Source organism: Plectropomus leopardus, chromosome 14, assembly GCF_008729295.1.
Source record: "Plectropomus leopardus isolate mb chromosome 14, YSFRI_Pleo_2.0, whole genome shotgun sequence".
In the NCBI taxonomy this organism is placed as follows: domain Eukaryota; kingdom Metazoa; phylum Chordata; class Actinopteri; order Perciformes; family Serranidae; genus Plectropomus; species Plectropomus leopardus.
This window is the reverse complement of record NC_056476.1, coordinates 13,476,735-13,504,690: the sequence shown is the minus strand read 5'-3', so window position 1 is coordinate 13,504,690 and position 27,956 is coordinate 13,476,735. Positions and strand designations below refer to the sequence as shown.

The 27,956-nt window shown below is 41.5% G+C and overlaps 1 protein-coding gene across 1 annotated transcript in view; it reads right to left on the bottom strand.

Moving 5' to 3' along the window:
- si:ch1073-358c10.1 (peptide methionine sulfoxide reductase MsrA 1) overlaps window positions 1–13,750 on the bottom strand; it is a 44,800-nt gene extending 31,050 nt beyond the window's left edge. Inside the window, 4 exon segments of the mRNA XM_042501446.1 lie at window positions 3,862–3,981; window positions 4,149–4,217; window positions 13,425–13,684; window positions 13,686–13,750. Of these exon segments, the coding sequence (XP_042357380.1) occupies window positions 3,862–3,981; window positions 4,149–4,217; window positions 13,425–13,684; window positions 13,686–13,750 (514 nt within the window).
- Window positions 13,751–27,956: the final 14,206 nt, after the last annotated feature.

Sequence of the window (27,956 nt, the reverse complement as noted above, 5' to 3'; positions counted from 1 at the left end):
ACACTGCCAAAGCAAGTGCGAAGTAAAAACAAAAAAATCTATGAACAGCAAGTAAAGCTTTCCCTGAATTTGGTTTATATTAATGTCACTGCTGATTGGGTACACCTCTGACAAAGCTACCACATGGGAGAAAACATACCCCAAAGCCTGTTACACACCATTTCGTACCATGTTGAGGAAAACACTGTTTAACCTAGAAACTGTAGCATGGGACATAGGCCAAACTAAAAACTCAAAGTACACACCAAATAAATGTTTCCCAAAGATGGTTTCTGCCACTGAAGGTATTTCTCATCACCCTGATGTTTGTTCAAGTGATTGTTTTTCTAAGTTCAGTTTTAATGAGTTATTAAATTCCACACAATTGACAGCTGTGACAGCCAATCCATGTGCTCACATTCAGTGGGGCTGCTCGCACCACTGCGCAGACTCTGAATGACGTCAGCAGCGCAAGATGGAAGCGGCTACTCAAGATATTCTAGCTTCACTTAGGCATATGGGAGGTAAATAGGGACGCGTCCGTCTTTATATACAGTCTATGAGGTGAATACATATGCAAGCACCACTTTACAGTTTGTTTGTTTGTCACTCCCCACCCCCTCTTTCATGCAACCCTCACTGCGCGTATGCACACATAACGTATATTCGCAGAGAAAAAGGAGCGGAAGGTAAAGGGAAATGAGTGAGTAGGGAATAAGGAGGGAGCCAAACACAGAAGGTGAATGAATAGAAAAACTAACAATAGTGCGATCCAAAGCGGGGGTCCCGCTACGGGTCAGCGGCGTCAACTCGGGCAGGGCAGACCGGACTGATACAGGCCCAAAAAACTCACTGACTTAAGCAACGAAAAAAATAAAAACAAAACATAAAAAAAAAAAAAAATCATCACAGTAGATGCAGCCGAAAAAAAAGCAACAGGAGACGAACCAACTAGGGAGCGTCACAAAAAAACATACACAGAGGATGAATAAAAAACAAACGAGCCGGCCGCCACCACAACACATAAAACCACACACCACTCCGCCCCCACAGACCCCACCTTAGGCACAACCGGAAACTATCACGCACTAAAACTCCGATACCCCCCCAGCCGCTACCAAGCCGCTAAACGGTCATCCCCCAGGTGAGTTTAGTATAGACCATGCGATGACGCATTTCATGCCCCGATACCGCATTGTCTCTGAATGTCAAAGTTGAATAAAATCAATGAAGGCGTCCGGCGTAAAAACAAGCGTCGGTAGTAACTAGACGACCCTCTGCTTACCTCTTATAGCGCACACGCGGCCAAAAGGCGCCCCCCCCACCCATCCCGAGCGTCGTGTAGACTGAAATTACAGGTTGTAATGCAACAAGGGTGTGAATACTTTTATATTTTGTCTTTTAATGTGTGCTTTATAAAGAAAACTTACTTAGTTTGCGAGACAACTTTGGCAACCTATTTTGTCAAATGGGCATTAGGATTGTTGGATTCAACCCCATGCAACACTGTCGAGCTAAAGCACAAAAGATTACTTTATTCTGTTTTGCAAACGCACTACAAAGTAACACTGTCTAGCAAATTAGTCAAAATAGAATATGCTGATTGGTAATCACATCTCCTTGTATCCATCTCTCAGCTGTCTGTATTGCCTGTCCTCCCGAGACAAATTTGACTGCGCCTCAACCTCTCCCATATCTGTCTGTCAGACCATCCACCTAGCTATCTGCCTGTCTGTCCTTCCATCCTTCCCTGGCTCTGCTGACAGTTCCATCAGCCCCTTCTTTCTGTCCGTCCGTCTATCCGTCCAGCTGTCTGTCCTGCCCTGGCTGTGTTGACAGCTCCTCGGTCTCATGCCGTCGCAGTGTTCTGCTCCGTCATGGCCACTGGAGCGACGCCTGCACTCTCTCAGCCGATGGACAGGCAACTATTCTCTCTCACACGCACTTTTTCCCCCTCAATTTTTCTTTCCTCTTAAAAAAAGTTTATTTTACCCGTTTGCTCACTTGCTGCAGCTCTCAGTCTCTTTTTCTGTCATCTGTCTCCATCTCATCCTCCATAGCTGACCATCTTGTTGCTGGGAAGCTGACAGAAAGGGAGACTGGGAGCGGCAGACAGATAGGAAACATGCAATCCCTTGAAGGGCTCTGCTCAGAAAGTCTGCCAGCCGAGCCCAAAGCGTCTTTCCCCTCCTCTCCATGTCCCCCATGCTGTGCCTGCACCTAGACTCCATGCCTGCCTGTAATGATGCGCCCTCGAAATGGAGGAGCCCCAAACTAACAGCTCACGACTCCCAAAACACACGAGAGGCGCACGGAGTAAGACAGAGCTAGACATCTTCATTTGAATTATATATCAGCGCCCTACATGAATCTCTTTGAATCTCACAATGAGAAAAACGGAAGGACACGTAGCCAAATATTATCGTGGACTTTGACAGCAAATACACAGAATTCAAGCTTGAATCTCAGACATCGTATTTGCCAAATCGCAGTCGCAGAAAAAGAAGCTCATTTATGGCGTTTCATACACAGTAACCTCTGTTGGCAAAAACGCCGCAGTACAGCACAGTACAGAGCCCAATCCTTACAAGTAGGTCATGGGGGGGTGGGGACGGGGGGTGCAGCCCATCTGGAGCAGTGCATTCTGAGTAGTTGACTGCAGATGAAGGGAAGGCGGCGAGAGGATGAGAGCGCTGTACTTAAAAACACCCTTTCCGACTCTATCTTTTTCTTTTTCCCTTTGCATTTTTTGGTCTCTTGAACCCTGACTGATTTCACAGAGAAATGTCCTGCCAGGCCACTCCACCTCCTCCCCAGGAGGGAACACGATCAGGTAACACAAATCAAAGTGTAGAGGGCATGCATTCGTGAAAATCAGGGTTCCCACACATTTTCATGGAGAAAATTTCAAACTTTTCCATGACTTTTCAAGGAGCCATAATAAAAAAAATTCTTGTAAGTCACAATTGCCCACTGTTTTTCAAACGAATCAGATTCAAACTCTGTTTAAGCATTATTCCAGCTCGCTGGCAGACATGAGGAGAGAGATCAGACGCGGGGAGGAAATGAAGAAACATGGGAAATAAAGCATCTCGCATCGACACATTAATTTGCTGTTATGTTACATTATGTTGAAAGTTATACAGATTAATGTAATAATTTCATTGTAAACAATTGTTTCCAAAATTTTCAATAGCTGTATTTACACTGCCTGTTCAAGGCAGGAATATCATCTCGTTATGCAGCCTTGCCATCCTGTATATAACGTCCAACTGCGGACAGGAGGGACAGAGCTTTCTCGCCTGGTAACAGCACCAAAACGAGGTCTGTGTAAAACGTAAAGCCGGGGAGACGTGAACATTGGCAGTACGGGTGTAATGTTACGACGTGTTTATGTGTGCGACCCACCATGGGAGATTTAAAAAACAGCTGTTGGCATAGCGGCTAATTCAAAGAATCAGAACAGAGGACATTAATGTTCGCAAATTGTAAAAAGAATGAGATTCAAGAGTTCCTTACCCTGCGAGCAGAGGACGAGATCAGCTACCGTATAACAGATAAGGTAAATGATTGTGATTGAGATGTTTTGTTTTTTGTTACTGTTTAGAAAGCGTTGCCAGCGCATATATTACATGTCATGCTCGAGGCTGAAGCTGTATAATCACACACTGGAGTGGAATGATGCCGCCGTCCTTTGGTTCTGTGTTCTGCAGGGGCGGTTTAAAGGGGGAACTTCATTGTGGCACCATCTTTGTGTAAAAGCGGCTAATGTTTTTTACTACTTCCATGACTCTTCCAGGTCAGGAAAATGTGAATGTACTATTCCATGATTTTTCCAGGTTTTAAATGACCATGGGAACCCTAAAAAAATGTGCACCTTACCTGAGCAGACCTCCTCATAATACGGGTTGGGTGTGAAGCCACCAGCGTAGCCCACCTGCGTAGAGAAGACTCCTGGAAGCTTCCAGAAAAGTTTCTCAGCTCCCCAGAAGCAGCCCAAACCTGGATGTCAAGACAGCGTGCAGCACACACACAGTATTAGTGTGTCTGTGCTGGCATATTATCTAAACATTTTATCAAAAAAATGTGTCAATAACCACAAACTGGTAACAGAGGATTCCATATTGGGTTCGTTCTGACTACAAAAATGTGTGATTGTGCAGTCTCACCAAACATGATGGTCTCCATGCCTTCTGGAAAAGGCTCCACAGTGGGATTCCCATTAACTGCATGCTTGACTGTAAAGAGAAACAGTGCACAAATGTGAAATCAAATCATAACACTGTGTTTCAACAGTACAAATTACAGAGTGTGAGAGTGTGTGTGTGTGTGTGTGTGTGTGTGTGTGTGTGTGTGTAAAGAGGCCCATTAGCGGCCCCGATCAGGCCTCCGAGGTCTGCACTTCGTTACAGGCTGACCCAGGCCAGCGGATCAGAGCCGGAGGCTTCTGTGCTGGAAGACATTTAAGAGATTACACGGCTTTGACCGCCATTCTATCCCCGCTGTCCTCTCCTCAATACCCACAATTAAACACTATCACGCAGTTATTTCCTGATCTCTCTCTGACTCGACTATATGTCTTCAAATGGGGTGTATTAAGTGGCTTGGCACCATTGGGTATCCACAAAGCGAACCAAGGATGACACATCAGGGGCACGCGCCTGCGTAACCTCACGAGCAGGGGAGGGCCTCGCAAGTAGACCCGATGCCTTCCTAATCTTCACTATGTTAAAAATACCCGATAAGTAAAACAAACTGGAGTGCTGAGAGGTGGCAGGGGGGTGGCACTCTACTGCCAACTGTGCTGCATGGAATTAGAGCGCTAAAAAGGAAGTGTGTGTGTGTGTGTGTGTGTGTGTGTGTGTGTGTGTGTGTGTGTGTAGCCCACAGATGTGTGAGGAGGATTAGGGTTTAAGAAGACTGAGGTGACTTAGCGTGCAAATCTCCACTAAGCAAGGCTGGTTTGTACTGCAACCACTAATATTAGTCTACAGATAAACAGGCCACAGGGTACACTAAGAGCTTATGCACATACCAATAATGGACGCTTGCTCTAAGTTCAATGTGTGGTTGCTCTCTGGCCGCTCAAGAGATGCGATGTGTGACATTGACCTGAATACAAGCAATCTCTAATCTGATAGAGCTTCAATAGTTCATTTTATAGATAGACCGGGGGTGGTCTCCAACTGTAACAACAGGTCAGATCCCAGTTACCTGCAGTTTATTCCTGTAAAGACAGATTGTATATACACATTGAAAGAAACAGTGGTTGGCTCTTAAAGGGTAACTTTGGTATTTTCTAACCTGGATCCTGGATCCTAAGTCAATCATGGGAAGAATGAAATTGGCCCAGTATTTAGTGAGACCTCTGCAGACGGCAGTGGCAAAACAGGCTGCAGTGTAACCACAATTGAGCATCATCAATGTACATCCACAAAAACTTTCTTTTTTTTTTTTGCCACCGATAGGCCTAGATCATTTCTCTCAGTGTCTGACACCATTATGGAAAGGATCCCAACAGAGATAGACCTCTTTGTTAGTGAGTGAGATCCATTTTTGTTTGACAATAAACAGACCCAAAATAGCCACTGGCAAACACACCAGACTCCATTTAAATAAACAGCAATTTTGGTGTGTATAGCTTGCATATTTTCAAATCTATTTGGTTAAATTAAGGGTTTATATCAACCAAACCAGAGCTGGTGATTGTTGGAACAATGGATAGGTGAACAGAGATGATTTTAATGAGTTTTATTTTGCTTCTTTTAACTTTGAATGTAGCATTTTTAAATGAAATCTGGTGCATTTGAGGATAGCAATTTAGCTGCTCCTTGTTAAACAAAATCAATCTTGCACTTAATTCTCTGTGGGGATCCTTTCCATAATGTTGTCAGACACACAGAATGACAATATGAGGGGCAACCAGTGGCTCACTTGATATAACCAGCATGTGCCGCAGTGGCCGCAGGTTTGATTCCAACCTCGGCCCCTTGCTGCATGTCCTCCCCTCTCTCCCCTTTGCACACTATCACTGTCCTGTACATAAATTGACAGTGTACAAATACCCTAAGTGGTTACGTTTTGGTCAATACTGGACAAATATAGAAAAAAATTGTTATTCCCATAAGCGACTTAGACTGTCTTCTTAAAATGTTGTGTTTCATGATGATGAACTTGCTGTTTTTTTAAATGGAATCTGGTGGGTTTAATAATAGCTATACTGAGGCTGCTTCTTGTTAAACAAAATTCGATCTCACTCTTTTAAAAAAGAGGTTGAAGTCTGTAGGGATTAACTCCATGAAGCTGTCAAACACTTAGAAAAACATGAGCCTGTCAATGGCAAAAACAAGCACTTTTAGTGGACGCAGATTGATAGTGCTCAACTGCCCAAAGTTGTTACATTACAGCCTGTTTTGCAGCTGCCGGATGCAGCCTTCTTGCTCTATATAGGACCACTTTCAAAAACGGCTGTTTCCATGAGTGACTTGGATGCAAAAAGAGGAGAAAATAAGGTCCATCTTGGTAAATGCTGAAGTTACCCTTTAAAGATTAACAAGTGTTTTGAAGAGTACATGAAGCACTACAGCACTTGAGCTGATAACACCTGTGTTGGTGTGCCACCTTAAGGGCACTTTTTGATATTAGACAAAACTGTTTGGTTTTTTGTGCACTAACGGACTGCAGAAGCATAAAGGACTCCGAAAATGTCACAGAGGCCCGGGCTGCCTTCAGGCTGTCCCTTCCTGCCCTCCCGTTGTGCGACAGTTCTGTCTTTTAGCAGCAGGTTGTTTGGCGCTGCCAGGTCATGTTCACGGGCACAGTCAGCTGCAATCAAAGTAGATCTGTGTCAGTGACTCTACGGGCTAAATATTCTCAGTCCACAGGGGTGACTTAAGGTGGTGGGAGGACAGAAGAAATATTCATCCTTCTTCTGCGAATCTGTTAGTCTCCATCCTCTGCTCACTCTCGCCCTCTTGTCCTGTATTTTCTGGCCGCGGAGATAAAAAAGTACTGAAGTTGCCAAATGACGGAGAGAGAAAATGTGAGAGTGAGAGAGAGACAAGTGTGCGATAGAGGAGGAGGAGTGGGAGGAGGCGAGATCAGCCTGCCAAAACAATAAAAGGAGTAAATAGCCAGTGAGAAGCAACAGATGAGGGTAGCAGAGAGGCAGTGAAGGATTCTTTTGGCTTTCAGACCACCATGCCTTTGGGCGCTATATAAAAAGACCAAGCACTCCATCCAAGAGAGAACACAGAGAAAACAAACAAGCAAACAAATAAACAAACAAAAAAAGAGAGGTAAAAATGAAGACAGCCAAGAACATGCGGACACAGCACTGTCCAGAGAAGCCAGCTCCCCTCACCTCACCCTCGACCTCTCAATCTTCACTTCACACTCTCTTCCTCACACCGCCCTTCCCAGCATCCCTCACTCTCCTCCTTCACGTGCGCAACCTCTTGCGCACACACACAAGCACGCAATCAGGCGCACAATCGCTCGCACACCGAACTCTGCTGTGGGTATTTCTCCAATGGAGCAGCTGGCAGAGGTCCAGGTGGTGCCAGGCTGGCTCCTTTCACTGTGCCTAGCCCAGCATTCCCCCCTGCCAGCCCAGCGCCCACACCCCATTCTGCCAGAATTACCCCACCTTACACAGAGAAAGAACTGGCTGAATACCCTCACTACGCTGCCTCACTACGCCAGCAAAAGAAAGAACAGAGGACGACAAAAAACAAGCTGGGAGGGTGACTGAGTGAGTTTACAAAAGAAGAAAACAGGCTGAATATGGGGGAAGGATTCATGAAAAGGATTCTTTTTTCCCAACTTGAATGAGATATGGGCGTAATTTCTTTAGTGCGCCTTTGTTTTTTCGAGGATATCTGGAAAGCGCAGTGCAGGCTATACAGTACAGCAGGACTGAAGCGGAATACTTTGGTCACCTTTTGTTGCTTTGGTGGTTGTAGGCGGCTGGACCAGAACCAAAACATCGGACCCCGCCACCCTGCCTAGTTAGCATCAGTCAAGGGCACAACAATGTATCTGTTGATTAGCGGATAATAACGTCCAGTTTGACTTGTTTCGGATGGTATTTAGTCTTTGTTACCCTTCAATTCTACCCGTGGGTCCTGTGTTTCTCACCCGGAAAACTGAAGTCCAAGCGCTGCTGCCCCCTCATGCAGAGACACGGGAGAGGTACTATCCCTGGGTGCCAAAACTGGTGACGGAAAGGTCGATTTCCAGGCTGCTCTGTTTATTTCCTTCCAAAAAATCCATTCTCTCTCTTTCCCTCTCCCTCTTCCCTCCCTCTCGCTATTCCTCTTTCTAGCTTCACACAGGTTGGCAGAGAGTCAGGCACGAGTCGTCGGAGGAGGCTGAAGCTTTATACTGGTGCCAACTACCCTCTGCTGTATGGGAGGATGGGTAGGGGCGAGGAAGAGTGGGGCAAAGGAGGGGAGGGGAGGAAAGAGGCGAGGCTGATGGGAGGTGGTGGGTTTTTTAAAAACAGTGAGAGGTAAGTGAAAGAGACGATGCTGCTGTGGCCTTAAAACAATCAACCCAACTCCAGTCAACATTTAAAGCTGGCTGTGTTCAGGGTGGGGAAACTGTCTCGACTCAGAGGAGTACAACTTTGAAGCAATCCATGCATTCCATACATACTGTAACCTAGCAACGGAAACAGTTGCTATGGAGAAGACTACCTACTATAGCAGTGGCTCCATTATCCGCTTCCAGCAAGATGGAGGCACATCCTGTTGGGGCCTGCATGAATATATTTTACTCAAACACCGATGTCACAAGGAGAAAAAGGGGATGAATAAATGCATCTTGTTTTTAGAAACTTAGTTAAGGGAAAGTACACAAAAAAATGCATCTTAAAAACTCTCCTCTTCAAACATACCAAAGCAAATCTAATATTCTATACCACTCATAGAGAATAGGCAACAACTTCATGGTGTGTTAAATTCTGGGTAGTAAAGGGTTCCACACACATTCATCTATTTGTGGCAGCCTGCTCTGATTAAAACAACTGCTGTCATGTATTGATTTTACATTTTTGCAGGGCCGTCATTGGAAACACTAATGGAATATGTATACCATAGGGCTGTGCCAGACTCAGAATTATGCCAGTCAAATCAAATGTATCTGCTCAATACTAATATTTGATGATTTGTTTTGATTTACGTATTAAGTTTTAAACTCTTAAAGGAGCTGAGCAGGACTCTCAGTGTGACAGAGGCAATCATGTAATACAGTTAACAAGCTAACGGTGCTAACGACGGATTGCAAATGTGCAACATTTTTACTGATGCTATAACACAAACAAAAGACAGACTGTGTCATATTAATTTGCTGTGAGTTGTAAATTCACCACTTCTTCGCGTTACAATGCAGGCTCTCTCTCTACACCGCTGCAGCATTTCTACAACTGTAAAGAACAACATGAAAGTCAAGAACGCTCACTCAGAAACAAAATCTGAGGAGAGCAAATCTAATTTTCTACACTGCTTATACTCTTCAATGGCTAGAGTCAATCCCAGTGTGTATTGGACAAGATGGAGAATACAGCATCCTACCTGATGGTGGTATGGAAACTTACGTTAACGTGGGGAGAACATACAAACTCCGCATTTCAGGTTAGGTGAGAACACAGGACGTTCTTGTACTGAGGCAACAGTCATAATCAGTAAGCCACAGTGCTGCCTAAGAGCAAATCTCTCTCATTTATTTACTTATTTATTTATCTGCTGTTTGTGTACTCGATTTGCATGCTTTCCCATTTACTTCCAGCTTTTCTTCCCCTTTGAGCTTATTGCAAAAGCCAAAAAAATCAAGGGCATCTGGAGACCGCAGAGATGGGAAAACAACAGAGCAATAATGCCAGAAATATATCTTCGCCATGAACCTGCTTTGAAGAGTTATAGTGAAGCATGTAACAGAGATTGATTTTGGTCAGCTGACCTCCCCCATCCTGTTTGCAAGAAATATTGGCAGTCAATCCTGCACTGACTCAAAATAATAGCTACTGTGCCCCTACCATGTAGCAATCTGCCACTGGATCATTCTCGCCAAGGTCACAGAGTACATTATACAGAGTGGAGCAAGGGAGGGAACACAGGACGCCAGGACGTCTGAACAAGGAGCCTCTTTAAGTAGGCTGGAGGGAGAAGAAGCAACTTTCAAAATAAGTGATCTTCATTGTAGAGAGGACAAATGTGTGCACTCACACACAAACACACACACACACACACACACAAGGATGGGATGGCACAGGGCATATGTGGAGACAGTCCTTGCAATCCCTAAATTACTCATGCTTACTGGCCCACACCGACAAACACAGAAGCTGGCTACTCCAACACACACACACAAACACACACACAAGAACAACCCTGTCCCCACCTAAGCTGCCCCCCACGGTGAAAGGGGAGGAACAGATTTCTGCCATGCGGTGTCTCCGAGCTGCTCCGACAGACGGAGCAGGAACTTACGACGGGGCGGAGCCTTCATGCGCATAATGCCCAGATGGGCCCCTGGACGCTGCGGCACCGCTTCTTTCTATGCACTCACACACAGCTCCCACATCGCACTTTACAGACCCCTCAGTCTGAGTAGGTGAAGACAGCGGCAAGGTTCAAATCGCACCATGTTTCAATTTTGTCGTACACTCCTACCAGCCATCCTGTCCCAAAAGCGGACGATGAAAAGCTGAATGAAAAGATAGAAGTAGAAACGACTCTGAACTACATTGCAAGAGTGGATGAGATCATAAACAGGAATAAACAGAAAGCATGCATGTTCACATCACTGAAACCAAGAAAATTGCAATAAAACAGACATTTTTAAAACTGAAAACTGATACAGAATTTCTGTGAGCACCAACGTGTCTCCGACAGAGTTTGATACTTACAGATATGTTTAAGGTTGATTTAACCACCAACTATATATAACCCACTTTACAAACCAACAAGATTTTGCTGCCACTTCAGATTTTGTTGTTGACTCAAAGATTTCATTACTGCCCACATCACAAGACACCAAACAGGCTAAAAGGTAACGCAGTTAATGCACCTCAGACTCTTGATTTTAAAGGTTAAGGATGCTTGATTAGATTCCCATGGCCCTAACTCAAAGAGAGAAATCGCTGTTCATAAAGGAAGTAAATTGTAAGAAAACATTCTGCATAAGTATATGCATGATTGAATTCAAAATCTGGTATAACCGGTTTTTATATGTTTAAACAGTGGCACAAAGAATGATATTGACTGCAAACTCAAATAAGTGCTGGTGGATGTTGCTAAGTCAGACTGACTTTTCTATATAAAGAGTCATAAGACCTGACAAATATTAGATCATGCTGCACTTTGAACCTGCAATAGGTTTAGTTTGAAGGAATCTACACTTTTTGGGGGCTTATTCAACTTTTTCTGAAAGTTTTTTTTTAATAACAGGCATACAGTGGCTGGCAAAAGCAGGTGTGACGATCAAAGAACGTCTCAAAGAAGTTGCAGATACAATAACAGACATACGCAAATTAAGAGAGGGCTACAAAACAATATCCAAATGTTTGGATCAGGAAATGAAAGCTACATGATACCACCCCCGCATTGCTTAGACAAAAATCCCTCACCAAGAGTCACCAAGAATCTCTTTGTGGCAGCTCCACAGTACAGAGACTGAGAGTGGAGTGAAGATGCACTAGTCAGCCATATCAGGAGCTTTGCATAAAACTGGCCTGTATGGGGGGATGGCTACAGAGAAGCCGTTACCCATGAAAAACCAAATCAAAGCAGAACTTGCCAGAAAGCACGAGAATGACCCAGCAAACACCCAGGATAAGGTTTTGTGGTCAGATGAGGCCAAAATAGTGGTTTTTGGCCAAAATTCAAGTACTACGTGTGGTGAAAACCTGCCAGGCCTCAGCAAACACAGTCCCCATAGTGAAGTATGGTGGTGGTAACATCAGGCTGTGGGGATGCTTTTTCTCAGCAGGGGCTGAGCATCTTGTTAGAAGTTAAGGACAAATGGATGGAGCGATACGAAGGGAGATACTACACATTAACCTGCTTTAGTGAGCTTAAAACTTGAGCCGTAATACAGATCTACAGATGAATTCCAATTAATAAAAAAAATCTAAATTTTCTCATGTCAAGGAATCACACTATTAAAAAACAACTTGAAGCCACAGATGCAAATGTGAGAAAGGTTTTGACCCTGAATCTTATCTTTTATTAAGATTATGTTTTCCCCCCTTTTTTGTGTGTCTTCTTTGCAGAAAGGTATTTTTTTAAGTTAAAACTTGTGGTAAAAATAAGCCATTTCATGCTCTACGTCAAATTCTAACCAACAGCCAATTTTCTGAGAAAGCTGGGGTAGATTTCCTCAAACCCATGATGTCATACTGAATCTGGTAAGCCTGAGTGCGTCATCTATATTAGGTGCAATCAAGGTTTGAGCGTTACTTATTTGTTTTTTTAACAATACAGGGTTGCGCAATGAAATGTAAGCTTTGGCCACTTCATTCTACACCAATAAATATTTCAAAAAGAATAAAATAAAATATAAAAACACATATAGTCACTAATTTAGGCTGCATGTATAGGCTACACACACAAAGTATTTACAGTAAGTGTAGCCTAATAGTGTATAAAGATTGTATGGGCATACTTTTACTTTATTCAAATACCTCTGTCTTAACATTTTAACACCTAGATAGACATCAGTCCACTTGTGCTGCATTTGGACATCTTTCATTGAAAGTGAAACGTCTGAAAACTGAGAAAATTTGTTTGACTTCTTAAAAAATGCAGGGAAAAAAACCCAGTTATGAGCAACTTGGCCGGAAATGTTGACAAGGAAATTATCTTAAAATTTGTTGGGCAGGATTATTAAATATCAAAAATGATTGAAAAATGTCCAGAAACTATATGTGTAATTCTCTCATATATATATATATATATATATATATATATATATATATATATATATATATATATATATACATAATTATGTTACATAGAACAAAAAAAGAAAAAGAAAAGAAAATGTGTATTTAATTCTTTTTAGCACTTTCTTTGGGTCTTTTTCTGTCATTTATTTTCAGGCAGTTTTCTTGTAACTTATTTCCTGCACATCGGGCCATTTCTAGTTAAGCTGCTCGTCGCCCTGCACTTTCGTTTTCAAAGAAATCACGCCAATTTGCTTAGGTTTTAAATGGTTAAATCAAGCATCAATAACTGAAGTTAAATATTCAATATTGACGTTCGCCTGTTATTGCAGTAACTGAATAAAACAGCATGAAGCCATCTTCTGTCATTACTTTTGTGTGAACACCTCTGAGGTAACTCGCGTGCGTATTTTGAGCGCATGGACAGTTTATCAGGTGTCAGCTCAGGTTAGCTCCCATCAGTTTGGATACAACTTGTCACCGTGTGTTATTTCTTTACCTGCCACGGCCATTTTCTCCTCTCTTCCTTTCAGAGCGCGGTCTCTGCTCGGTATCTGAGTTTTATCTGCCATTGAGTCAGCGGCTGCAGCGAGCGACACAGAAACTATTATAACGCAAACGATTTCTGATGGAGTTTGGGAGAAACACTGTAAAAATGACAGCCTCTTCCGGGATGCCTCCATAGCGCCACGCTGGCTGTTGACGGCGGGGATAGGGGACAGAGAGAGGGAGGGGAGGGGAGAGGAGGGGAGGAGTGGAGAGACGGCGGCGAAAACGCAACCAATATGAATATTCATCGTGCGTGGGCACCGTCGTGCACTGCATATTAACTAATCAAGGGGTTAATATGACTTTGGCACAAAAGCCTACAGTGCACCGTGTGCGGGAACGAAATTAAATTTAAATAAATATCCACGCCGTTCCGCATGCAAATGAGCTCGCGCCAATTATCAGCTTTCATTTGGTGGGAGGTGCTTGTGGTAGATCAGGTTGGAGTGTGAATGTATGGATGGGTAGGTCTCCCTTTGTGGTGCATTTTACATCAAGGAATGCAAGTTAATCCTGATGAGTACCTGCTTCAAGACTCAACTGTTAATAGCCTGCAAAATGGTTTAACCTCTGCATGCAAAGACAAGTCTTAAAATGCATCTCTAAGGAAAGAAGTGGTCATGTTCCCATGGCTACTGTCTGTGTATGGTGGGCTAGGAGCTGTCACTAACCAAATTGTGTTCATGATGTTTCTTTTAGCTTCCTATAGAAAGAGATTAAATAATATTGCCATTTATTACTATCCCATAACCTGGTAAATTCCACAAAGATTACAAAATCTCATTTTCAAGGGAGACCTGGCCAAGATACCAATGCAATACAGTATTTCAACGTACATGCAAACATTAAAATACATAAAACACATATGTAACTTGCAATACAGTGTTGCAAACGACATCCACACACACTCTAACCCTCATACTACCAAACTTTTAAATATATAAGGCATACCAACTAGTATAAACCACTCTAAGAAACAACCATCATTGCAAAGTGTTCACTTATTTCTTCCCAAAACATTATTACACAAGGTAAGGCAGGGTAATTCAAATAGCTCTACAGAGCAATAAAATGTAAACATATTTGAGGATAGAGACTTACAATAAAAGAGTAAAGATAAAAGATATAAAAGGTCAAGGTTTTTAAATGATTTACAATTTGAAAAAAAGTGCAGATAGGAGGCGCAAAGATAATAAAGATTGTTTAAAATTATTTAAAATCAAGTTTAAAAATAAGTTTGTTGTCATTACAGGGTGAAGTAGGCAGTGTAAAAGAGAACGTCTTTAGCTTTGACTTAAAAGTGGTCTGCATCGGGGCTTGTCAAACATTATCTGGAAGGTTATTCCAGGTTTGAGCTGCACGATAACAAAACAGTTAATTTGTATATTATGTAAAACAAAAAAAATGTACAAATTGTAGCTTTTGTCCGAAGTGAAATCAACATTAGCATTTACAATCCTTTGATTCTCGTATCATTTAGTTTTCTGTAATTTTAAGTAAACATGATCCGTCTTATGTATATATGTTAGAACTTTTATCTTTGGTATTTGGGAGGACGTTTTGAAATGTCCAGTCACAGATGAACAGAAGAGGCCCAACAATCGACATGTCATTTGTGATCACTCAAATGTATCATGTATTATGTATTTACACAAACCACCTACACACCTGCAGACAGGACCCGTTTAGGGCTGTACCAGAAAGTCTCAGACAATTTTCCAGACTGAATGGTTTATCATGTCTGTGTGGACTGTCAACATATTGTCTTGGTATAAGTCCCAGGAAGCCACTGGGATAGCCTGCTTCTGCTTTGCTTTGTTGAGCAAAGTACATTGTGAACTCTGTTTTTATAGGGGCTATCAACTGAGGTAAATTTGACCCTGATTCCAGTCAGTGAAGTTCTTAACTCGAGTCTGATTTCATTGGTACTCACTCATTCATTCAGTGTTGTTGCTGCGCTACATTAATAACAACAAGTGGGAGAGTGGGAAAAGTCAGGGATTGATGACCACTTTGATGTTTGACTGGCCGTTACTTATCGTATACTTAAAAGAGTCATTCAGAAAGATCTGTTTGTTCATTTTCATCCACCACCAATGCTTCGTCGTCTTTGCTGGGATTTAGACGTGCAGAAAGTTGCAAATTGCAGCCCAAAGTCTTCAAGCAAGTCGTATCAATCATCTGGACAACTGTGCAACACTGAATGTTGATGTCCAGAATGTTTCTCAGTCATCAAACGCCAGAAATGCTTTACATTCTGTCACAGATGGAGCCCGACCAGTAACGGGGTAGTAATGAGGGTGATTATTTACATGTGGGAACTTCATGTGCATGCTCTGAACCAGCCAATTTAACAGTAACAAAGAATCCAGGGCATTGTTCCTATATCCTGCAAGCCAGAATAACATCACACCCTGCTGCAATACCCCATTTTCCCCCTCTCTCTTCCTCTCTCTTCCCCTTTCTCTCTCTCTTATCTGCTGGGGAAATGAAGCTCAATCACCTGCGGAGGAGCTGAGGGCGGCACGGGGGACTTTGCAATGCAAATGCCAGGTAATTACCCGAAAGCTAGGAGAGTGGAAGCACACAGATGAAAATAGAGCAGGCGGAGAGAGAGTGTGAGGGAAAAAGAGAGAGAGGAAGAGATGAACCGAACACTGGGTTCACATGCCTGTTGATGCAGGATGATTGGGGTGTTTCGAGGGCGTGTGGGGATGTAGGAAGAGGAAAGGGGAGAGGGGAAGAGGGGACAAAAAGGTGATGAGAAGCACAGGGATGGGTGGGAACCACGTACATACATACCAAAAGCCCACAGTGTGTGTTTATTTCCTTCCTGTGCGTGTGCTGTGAATATATGTGTGTGTTCCTTCAACAAATGATCAATAAATTTAGTTTTTTCCAGAGTCTCTGCTGTATGCCGTGATGGAGGACTTTTAATTCAGAAGAATATCTGTGCTGAATAAAACCTTTTTTTTTTTTGCATGAGTGCGGTAGCAGTTTGAGTGTGTGTGTGTGTGTGTACACTTGCATGCATAAGTGTTTGCGCCTGGATGCTTGTGTGCACGTAGGCATGTGGGTATATGAGCATTGTGTGCGTGCTCTCTAATGGGCACTTGTGTATATGTGTGCATGTGGTGGGTGATTGCATATGTTTGTGTGTGTGGCTTGTGTGTTGTAGCGGAGGATTTAGTGAGTATGCCAGCTTGCAGCTGTTTGATTGTCAGTGAGTGAGAGCGAAGAGATGTGCAGATGTGAGTGAGTATCAAAGAGATTATGAAATGACCTGGAATTAAACACCGCAGTAGATTTGAACCGGGTATCGCGGCACGTTAAGCCCTCTGTGTGATGGAGAGGTGGTTGGAAAGCTGTATGTTTGTGTTGGTTTAGACCGTTAAACACAATTTTATTTAATAAGCCAAAATGCTTATTTGTAATTCAATACAGGACTCTAGCGTTTGTTTGTTTGATTGTTTGGGTGTTTGTGGAAGATATTACTAAGCAATAGTGTGACTCACAAGCAGTTTGCACCTTGACTCAATAGCTGCCTCTGATTAACATCTGAACAGAACTGGAGCCAGCCAACCAGAAAACTGTTTTGGCGATTTAGTGTAATTGTGGCTTTGCTAAAGTCTCACTTCGCCTAATTAGAATAATAAATCATGCCGCCTCGTTGTTTTCAAAGGGCCCTCCATCGTCTCGCCGAAGCAGGTGGGATTGTGGGATGGTGTGAAAAAACAAAGGGTTTGATTGCTCGGCTGAAGCTACAGTCAGTTAAAAGCAACACTGCGCTCTCCGGGGATTCATATTCAAAACTAAGCCGTATCAATTCATAGACCTGAGTAGGAAAAGCCAACTTGACAAATTTTGATTCATATGCTGGCCCATGCTTGACTTCACTTGACATAAATCACTTTGCTCATTGGAAAATGGAGAGAGGAGATGGGAGGTTTGTTTGAATGACATGAAAGGCTGAGGGGAGAGTGCATGGTGGTACCTTTCCAAGATGGGTGTTTGTCTCTTTGGTTGCTTTCTCCAGGGAGGCAAATATGCATTCATGATGTGTTATACCAGGTGACCTTGCAATTTAACATCCTCTTTCTCTCATTCTATCTCATTTCAATAAGCTTTATTTAAGGTCCAGTGTGTAGGATTTAAGGGCAGAAATGGTATATAACATTTTTGTGTTTTCATAGGCTTATAATCACCTGAAAATAAGAATCAATGTGTTATTGTTACCCTAGAATGAGCTGTTTATACCTTCATACATAACTTGTCCTCTTCCAAGGAATGCACTGTGTTGTATAGTAGCCCAGAAGGGACAAATCAAGCACTAGACAGGCCCATTTGTGTTTTCTCGTTTCATGTCAGCCTCCATATTTCTCCTGCACTCTTGGTGCACGGGAGGAGTTTCAGTTCTGCAATGTCACACCTAGATGCCACTGTGTGGTGTGTCCAGATGTTTTTTTTTTACAGTGGTGGCCACACTGGGGCACTGATTTATGCAGTTCACCATATCTTCCACTGGAGATAGTAACTGAAAGCTTATACTGATACTCTTTGGCAACTGGCGATAGCTACCGATGGCTACTAGGAAAACAAAAGTGCTGTTCTCTCCTTGTTTTGGTTGTGCAAATGTTGACACACTTCCTTTTCTGTAAATTGAGCCTTCATTTTTGAAGAAATTCTCTCTGCTCACAGACAGTATTGCATAGTAAAAGAGAGGCTTATAGGGAACCAATCTATATCTAATAAGTGGCAATGGTGTCATCATTTTAGCCGTTACTTTGGGCAATCAACACATATTTCATAATAAGTTAAAGTTTAAAAAAAAAACCTCTTTATTGCTCTGTGATGACAGATGGCTGTAATTACATTCTTTCAACTTTCTACAGTAAAGGAGGAAGTGCATCTCTTTCTCAACCATCCCCTGTTGTGCAGTGAATACAAACCGTATGCACTCCTGTTTGGGCCATTTCACATTGTGTATTCCTCTCATTTGATGGTGGCTAAGTCTATACTTGGGCAGACTGCGTCTGAAGAGATAGTCTGCCAATTTGTAGTCTCTCTTTAGAGCCGTGTAGCATATCGTTTTTCTGTGAGTTTTGAATTTGTTATTCCAGTGGTTCATATAATTAGATTTAATTTGTTCAGTGATTTTGGTTGATTGTACAATGTTTGCAGTGAAAGGGGCACTTAGATTGTAAATCTGGAGAGCTCCTGAAACTGAGGGCTTTATATACCACTGCAGGGATTGTTATGGACTATATTTTAAGTTTAATAGCTCTTTTTCAAAAGAAGAATAATAGATGCTCTGATATACATGAATTGTATGGGACTACTGCGGGGTATAAAGTGGTTATCACCCACATGCACACGGACAGATTTTACGTGGAATTCACCGTGTTGAACCTCTGGCGGATGCATCTGGCTTTGGCCGATTGGGCATCATGGAATCATAAAGATGACAAGATTTAAGAGCTGATAATGTTGGTGTCTGAATACCTGGAATTACAGTGCTAACAACTTATAAGGGCAACCAGAAGTAAAACTGAGCCAGGGATAACATTTCCACCAAACTTCATATGGTAAATAATATGTCAGATTTTAGGGAAATTCAATCCTTTGAAAACTGAGCAAATTGGGTTGATTTCTTTGAAAAACATGGGGAGAACACAAAAAGCAACTTAGAAAGACATGGCCCAAAAATCAACAAAAAGTCTGTAAGAGGTTACAAGAAAATTACCTGAAAATAAATAAATAAATAAATGACCCAAAATGTGCTGCAAAGGAAAAAACAAAAACATATGTATTTATTTTATATTGTTTGTCATTATTTTTTTCCAAAATTATAAATATAAAATTAGACTGTCATAGATTATGTTTTTAGCCACTGAACTCGCAGAAATGGTTCCTAATCATTTGTGTTATTGTTGGCTAGAGCATGGCCAATATAATTTGTTCTTTCAGCACTGGGTTATGTTGTTATCTGACTGACTAACATCTCGAATCTGCCCTGTCAGTCTACTGGTTTCCTTTTTTTTTTGAAAGACAAATACAGACTACCACCGCCTGCTGGTATAGAAAGTTATTATCTGCTCTCACTCAGGTTCAGAGTGCTTGTTGTCATTTGGCTTTAGCCTTTGCGGTGTGTTCCTGTGCTACTTTTTGGTTGAGACACAGGCAATGAGAGGCAACCCAGCAGTCGGCTTTGTCACCACTGGTGCTTTTAAGTTGGATTGGTGTGTCTGGGCTTTTATGAATGGCCAGTGTTTGGTTTGTTCATACTGGGCTACTGTAGAGAAATGATGCAACATGGCAGATTCCATGAATGAGGACCTGCTCCCTATGATATCATGTAAACAGCTTGTTCTATAAGGTAGAAAACCAGACAATTCTTGTTTTCAGGTGATTATACACAAAAGAAAACATACTTGTAACATTGTATTCCATCCTACACACTGGACTTTGAACCTTTTTAACCAATACAAATTGCCTTGATTTCTTTCAAAAACACGAGAAGAGGGCTAGAGCAACAAAAGGAGAAATGACCCAAAAAATCAGCAAGAAAATAGTAAAACAAAATACAAGAAAATTACCTTAAAACTAGTACAAATAAAAAATAAATAGATAAAATAAACATTAAAAAAGAAAATGTTGAAAAAGGGGAATGACCTGTAAATGTGCTTTAAAAATTCATATATTTCCATAACATTTTATTTTTTTAATTATGATATTTAGCTTTAAATATAGCTTTTTCCCTAGCTTTTTTCTTTTTCCCCCAGTAGACATTTTCCCCAAGCTTTCTAAAAAAGAATGATCTAAATCTAAAAAAATCTTTTTTAAAAAAATCTTTGTTAAAAAAAAACAAACAATGCACCAATTTGCTCAGGGCTTAAAGGGTTTAAATACTTGCAAAAGGTGTCTAAAAGTAGTTTCAAGGGTTAACACTCAGAAATATTTTGTTCTTTTTTTTTCTCCACTCAGTACTTCTTACAAATGTATATTCCAGATTGAGAACAGATTGTTTCCCCTCACAAAAAGTCACTTGTAAAGTAACCTTTTTTTGGACTTTTCTCCATTTGTCGTTTCAAATTATTCTCTTTTTTTGCACATTAGTTGTTGCGTTTTTATAAGTTTCAGAATAGCACAAAGTATTTTATAGAACGCTATATGCAAATATAAGTAGTGTGGGAGGAAAGATATAGACAGAGAAAACAAGAGGCGATTCGAGCGAGCTGAGTACAGATATATAACGCCGGTCCACTTCCTCTCGCTCTCGCTCCACCCGTGCTAAGAGTGGCTGGGCTAAGCCACTCTTGCCCTACATACGGCCTAAACAGCAGATTACTGACTGTCCCTCTAATCCCATGCACCAGGGCATGTGCCACTGTCACCATGCACCAACCACCCAATCACTCTGCAGCCACCGTCACAGCGCCTGCTGTTGTGCTAGCAGTGCCCACCCCCCCCCCCAACCCCAACATCTTCTCCGTTTGCGTTTTTGGTAGGTTATTTTTGATTTTTTTTCTATCTGAATAAAGAGCGTTGGAAGCTGAGATATCGACACACTTGATTCCACTCGCATCTTTTGCTCACTCTGTGTCTCTCTCTTTCTTCCATAGCAACACCCTGTCCTGTCCTCACCCTCCCAGCGCCCCCCACCCTCTCCCAGTTTTAACCTACTCATGACCACCTGGCATGGGATAGCTTCCTCCAGTCCCTCAGCCTCACCTAAACCACCAGGCCTGAGATTAGGGTTAATCTGGACCTTGTGTCATCCGGTATCTATCCACCACCCCCACAGCCCCATTCTTCCCTCCCTTCCTCCTCTTTACCAAAGAGGCTTTGGTTTAAAATCCTTTATTGTGAACCCCCGCTCCCCTTGCAGTGTCTTTCTGCCTGCTGCCAACTGCAACTTTTCCTCCTGCACCACATCCTCAGCCAATCCTTAAACAGATACTGGTAGAACCTGTCCCCGAGCTATGTCTGTTAAGAGATGTGAGAAAAGGATTTTTGCATTGTCTTTCTCTTTAGAATACATTTGGAATTAGGCAGACACATGCTAAAATGCAATTCCTGCTTGTATATGTGTGCATAAGAGCATGCTGTAATACATGACTATACATGAGGGTTTTGCCATAATGGCGTGCATGCAATGATGTATGTGTGCATTTTAGTCTAGAAAAATCATCCTCCACTCCGCTGTCCCAATCACCCAACCCCCAGTGCATTTAGCCAGCCGTGCTCTCCTGCTCCTCTCACCCCGAGGACAAAGTGAAGGCATGGAGGGCCCGAGCTGGATGAAGGGACTCCACAATGGTGCAGGGAGCAAAGATGCGTAGAGAATGAAGACAAAAAAGGGGGAAAGATACAAAGTGCTAAAGCCCCTTTTCATTTTTTTGTCTCCGGAAATAAATGGCAAATTCTCCCTCAAGCAAAGTCTCCTTTCTTGAGTTGAAAAGCCAGCAAAAGCACTTGGCAGACAGAGAACTGGTAGAATGGAGAGTGAGAGGTAGAGCGGCAGCTAGGGATGTAGGCCAGCTATAAAGTGTCTTATCGTGAGGGGCTGAGAGAAAAAGACCCTTGAGCATGAGAACCTGCGTGAGTTGGGGCGCTTTAATGAGAAAACGGCATGGAGGATCCGTTGAAATGATCACAAGATGCTGAGCTTCTAATGTTAATGTCAAATTCCTTGCGCAATCATAATCAGCCAATTTGTTGAGCACTGTTTAATTTGTTCCGATTACACAGATAGTCTGTTCGCTTATTAAAAAGTCGGAGTACATGTAACATAATGATTATTTATGGGGTTCACTCATACGATACCCAGCCAGCCGGAGGTTCCTTGTGCCTCCAAGAGAAGCACACACACGCACACATACTCGAACTTGATGACATTATCGTTTATGTAGCAGACCTTAGAGGTAGGACGAGATGCTAAAGATCTCTTAAATGGATTAGGAATACGAAATCCCAGTAGCAAAAAAAGCAGTGAGACACAGGAGCGACTGGTGTAGCGAGAGTGACTGATTAAAGAGGAGGGAGCGACAGAACATGCTGAGGAAGGAGAAAGTCGGAGAGTGAGGGGCGAAACGAAGAATGTTCAAAGTGATTGTGCAAGAGTGCAAAAGTGTCCACAGAGAGCACGAAAGAGAGAGCGAGCGATGTAGTTAATGGATGTAAATTAATTGCTGTCATGTGGATTCTGATCCCAATAAATCAGGGTCAGTGTGGTCTCCAGTGCCATCGCTGCACAGTCGGGGAAAAGGCAGGGGAGCCTTGAACTGATCCCCACACACACACACACACACACACACACACACACACACGTATGCACAAGCTTACAAATATATAGACATGCTGTCATTCACATGAAAATGTCAACAGTGGTGGATAAATTATCTTTTACTTGATTGAAAGTACTAATTCTACAGTGTATAAATACTTTGTTTTTAGTCAAAGCCCTGTATTCAAAATATTACTTAAGTAAAAATACAAAAGTATTAGTATCAAAATATACCTAAAGTACCAAAAGCGTTCATCATTTTTGCTGCTGGTAAAGGTGGAGCTAATTTAAATTCTACTGTATACTGCTGAGTCGCTTACAGTGGCGTCATTAGGCCTGAAGCTTCACCCCCTCAATGTTTTATACATAGGCCCGGATCTAAATATGTTGGTTATATGTACATGTTTTAAAAAATAAAAAGAGGCTTTTAAATAATAAAATGTTCTGGATCTAAGAATCTGTCATTCCATCCATACTTGCACTTGGAAAAATGTACTTTTTTTCAATCTAGTTGATGAATTTTAAATGACAGCAGTTGTAAAATATACTGTTTCTACTCAATACTAATTACTTACATTTTTTACATCACGTCTCACAATTTGGAAAGTTAAAAAATGGTGCCAGAGTGCATAAAAAAACCTTAAATAGAGTTTAAAAAAATCCCCAGGGGAGGACTCCCTTACACAGGTCCAGGCTGAGCCCCCAATGTCCTTAAATCCGACAAACACCCCTGGTGGTTTAACCAGTAATGATAATATATAACAATCTATTTTCAAATTAGATTATTGATACAAGATATGAATAAATTAACTGAAACTAAAATTAACAGATAAATTCAGTGCAGTATCAAGTACTATATTTACCTCAGAAATATAGTGAAGTAAGTGAAGTGGAAATACTCAAGTAAAGGACAAGTACTTAAAAACTGTACTTCAGCACAGTACTTGAGTAAATAGTTACATTGCACCACTGAATGCTCATATGAGAACATTAGAGAAATGGGATCATTGAGCAATTTTGGATTAAATAGAACTTTGTGCATGACTATAATGTATCTGCTAAATTCTGAAATCAAATATGTGGAACTAGAAAAAAGTTGTGCAATAAATGAAATAAATTAATGAACAGCAGTAAAAAAAAAAAAAAAAAAAAAAAAAGTCACTGCAGCACACCTAACGCCGCCGTATAATCTGCCTCCATGTGATATTTTGGAATCCAGTGTGCCGCGCCGTGTTAGACCCCCTTCTTCTTGAGGAAGCTTTTTAAAAATGCACCCCAAGTCCAAACAGAATACTGGATGCCAACCAGTGCAGACCTAACTGGGTTAAAAATGCAATGTGGTCCAATGAATTAGCCATGCTTATTACTGAAAATTACCACTGCGCTTTCTGCTTAACTAGGCTGCAAAATTGATTTACCTTATTTCCCCAGTCTATGACCATCACAAAGACATCCTGTTATTATGAGGGCTGTGAGTATTATTGTATGTGTTAATCAGAAAATACGTGAACCATGTATTTTAATTACAAATCATACAAGGGCAATTTTAAAAACAAAAGCTTTGGAAAAAAAAAAAAGCGCGTTGCCCACACGTTGAAAGAGGCTGCCACGCTGCAACAACACCGAATGATATTTCGGGAGGAAAAAAAAAACTGTCAGTGCTGATGTTAACGCTTCCATATTTTCTGAAACACATTTCGTTCATTACACTTTACAGTACAGTATGCCCCATATTATATACACCGTGTTTTCTTTGATACTGTATGCCCCAAAGCAAATCACTCATGTTCAAACAATAATATCTGAACATGACAGAAATGGTGCAAAATGGGAAGTAGGTCACATAGCAATTTATTTGACAAAAAGGGATGGGGGTGGGGAACTGGGGCATGGTGTATGCAGAGGCAGCAGCAAAAGGGAAGGTTTTTGGGAAACGCAGATCAGATGGTGTGTATTGGAGTGTGTGTGTGTGTGAGAGCGCGCTAAGGTTCGACCTGGAAGTTGCAAGAACTGCTCGGTCAGTGAGGATTTGCAAAAATGTCTTCTTGCTGACACATGATCATGTACACCTACATGTTTTGGTATTTGGTAAATACTACAAACCACACACACACTCATCAGAGGCTCCATTGCCCACTCTGGTGAAATTGAAACTGATATTGCGGTCACTGGACCATATCAGCACATCTGACAGAGAGAGTGTGAGCAGCATTGATCAGCTGTCAATGAACTGCCCAGCTACCCCCAGCCCCTGACACATCGAAAAACACACACACACACACACACACACACACACACACACACACACACACACACACACACACACAGCTGAGCTGTGTGTATCGCTACTGATATTCACAAAGTAAATACCCAAAATCCACATAACCTACTGTAAATACATGTATTCCCCTGCACAGACACCCACACACTCGTAAGCTCTCTGGCTTCCTCCTGATCCCGTTTAAATCCCGTCATCACTGAACATCACAGCTGTATGATTTGCAAGTGCACGAAGGCCACATACCCCTGTATTCTTCACTGACCTACAGCGCTAAATGCTACGGTTTAAGGCTTTACAGTTTGACATATAGCTGCTTTTGTGGAGGAATCAGATGAATGACCGCACTATGCTGTTTTATTCTCACCGCTACTCTATTTTTTTCACAAGGCTCTCCCTGACATGTTATTTCATTGCTCTTATATGTACACTTTATCTCTTCCAAAATATACAAAGTTCTTACATTTTGAAAAAAATCGAAACAGCAGGAAAACTTAACTGTTCTGTCCTAATGTATGTTTTGTAATATGTCAAAAAAATAAAGAATTTAAAAAACAAACAAACATATTGCTGCTGATGAATGTGCTCAGAGACTGCTTCATTTGACTTCAGGTTCACCTGCCTCTATGCCACAATTTGGGTGTCACTGCTAAAAACTGTCGTGATGTAACTTTTCAGAGAAAAAACAAAATACAACCAATAACAATGCTAAGTAGTATTTTACATAAAAATAAATTCTGATGATAGGTGGTAAATTGCAAATTTTAGGATTAAAAATCAAAAGACAATTTAGCCTTTCTCCAAGAATAAACATAAAGTTGGGATTCAACTGATGCAAAAATTATAATAATTGAAAAAATAGATTAGTTTCACTGACATATTGGGGACAATTCTGTGTGATTCACTTCAGTTCAGCTATAAACACTTCTGCAGCATTGCAATGTGGAACTTCACCCAAAATAGGAAATTCTGCAGTAAATTTTCCTCTTTTTTTGATAAAGTAAAATAAAATAAAATAAATCAAAATTAAAAAAAAAACATAAGTCATAAAAGTTGCTGTATTTCATATGGCAGTTATATAATAGACATACGAAGAAATCAAATCGTGGGGCACCGGGTTTATGTGGCCCTATTTACATATTGAAAGACTATCTACTGTGTATACTCTCGACACAATCTAGACAATCTGCACAGACTGCACTGAGGATCTGTAAAGCCACATTAACACATGAGAGAGGCTCTGGAGCACCAGTCTTTTCTAATGACTCGATAATCCGACCCAAATGCTGCCTGCTTGCTAATCTCTCCATCAGATTACCGAACTAGGGACGAGCACTTGTCTATTTGTCTCGGCCTGTCTCTCTCTGTCTTCCTGCCTGTCTGCCTCTCCCAGCTTGTCTCTTTGTATAACAGCTTGCGTCTTCCCCTTGTATTTCTCCCTATGATATTAAAAAAAAAAAAAAAATCTTCCCTTGCCTCTCTGTGATCTTTCCTAGCTGTCTGCTGGTAGGGTTGCATGCCCGTTCGCCCGCTCTTATCCTCACAAGCTTTTAAAATGGAGAACAGGGTAGCAAGACATCAAAATTCAGTTGCAAATCTTCCTTCCTCTCTTCATGCCAACATACATAACCTAACTTAAACATATACACACTTACAGGACACAATGTGTGAAATTTGTGCCATGTAATTTATGCCCATAAATAATAGGGTTCCAGCCTTCTCCAAGAAATGACAAAAATACTTGACAGAAATCAGAAAGAGTGGACAAATGTGTTTCCTCAAAAACAAAAATAGGAAAAGGGAATTCATTTTACCTCCATTCAAACAGCCTTCACTCACATTCTCTCTTAACATCCATCTCTCTATCCCTCAGAAATGTAAGGCCAAGCTGTCTTTATCGTTCCACCCCAGAGCTCTGCTGCAATGTTATTGTGCATTTCATGTAAACAGATCTAAACTAATGTCCTATTTGTCACACATCAACCATGTCTGATTCTATATATTTACTATAAAACAGTGCTGCTGTTTTCTGCCTGCGAGGCCCTACAAAATGTCTCTTTGATTTTACAGAAATCACTCTATGTCAGTGTCTGTGTGTGTGTGTTTGTGTGTGTGTGTGTGTGTGCATCTATCTTGTCTGCACGTGTATGCATGATTTTGTGTATGTGTGTTTGGACTGAGCCACGTCTCTGTCTTGTATACTGTAGCTCAAACTGCTGTTGACAGGTCTGCAAAAACTTTTGACGTTTAGCTTTTCACAAAATAACACTCAAAGCAACTAATACTAAGTGAACGCGTCTCTAAATTATCCTGCTCCACCTGGCAGTTTATGCAGATTCGGTGACAGACGAGAGATGGATCGCATATTGCATGAAAAATAATATATCAAATACTAGGACAGTTTATCCCATCAAGGCATGTAATTCTGCATGATATTGAAATAGATATTTTATGCTTTTTCTAAAAATGGAGATCAAAGGGTGTGAAGTTAATGTGTGTCAAATCGCTGCTGGGCAGACGTGTAGCCGGTAAGCCTGCGTGGTTTCAAATATACGACGAGAAAGACTCAAACTTACAAAACTGCTGCACTATTACAGATTAACATCAGACAATGATCATAATCTGTCTTTTGAAAAACACAAAAACATGTATATTTGACATTATAAAAATAAGGATAATCACCTCAACACCAAAATTACAATGTGTGTAATGTTCATAAAACAATTGCTGCACTAATTTTCAAGCACATAAATGAATTTAAAATGCTGACAAAGAGTGTTTCATTTGATTTTGTTTGCAAAATGCATTGCTTTAACTCTTACATGTGGGATTGCAGATGTTATTTGGAAGTTTTGTTGGAATAGGTCAAAACATTTCTTGAAAAAAATGGCAGAAGTAGGACTGACAGACAATATAAG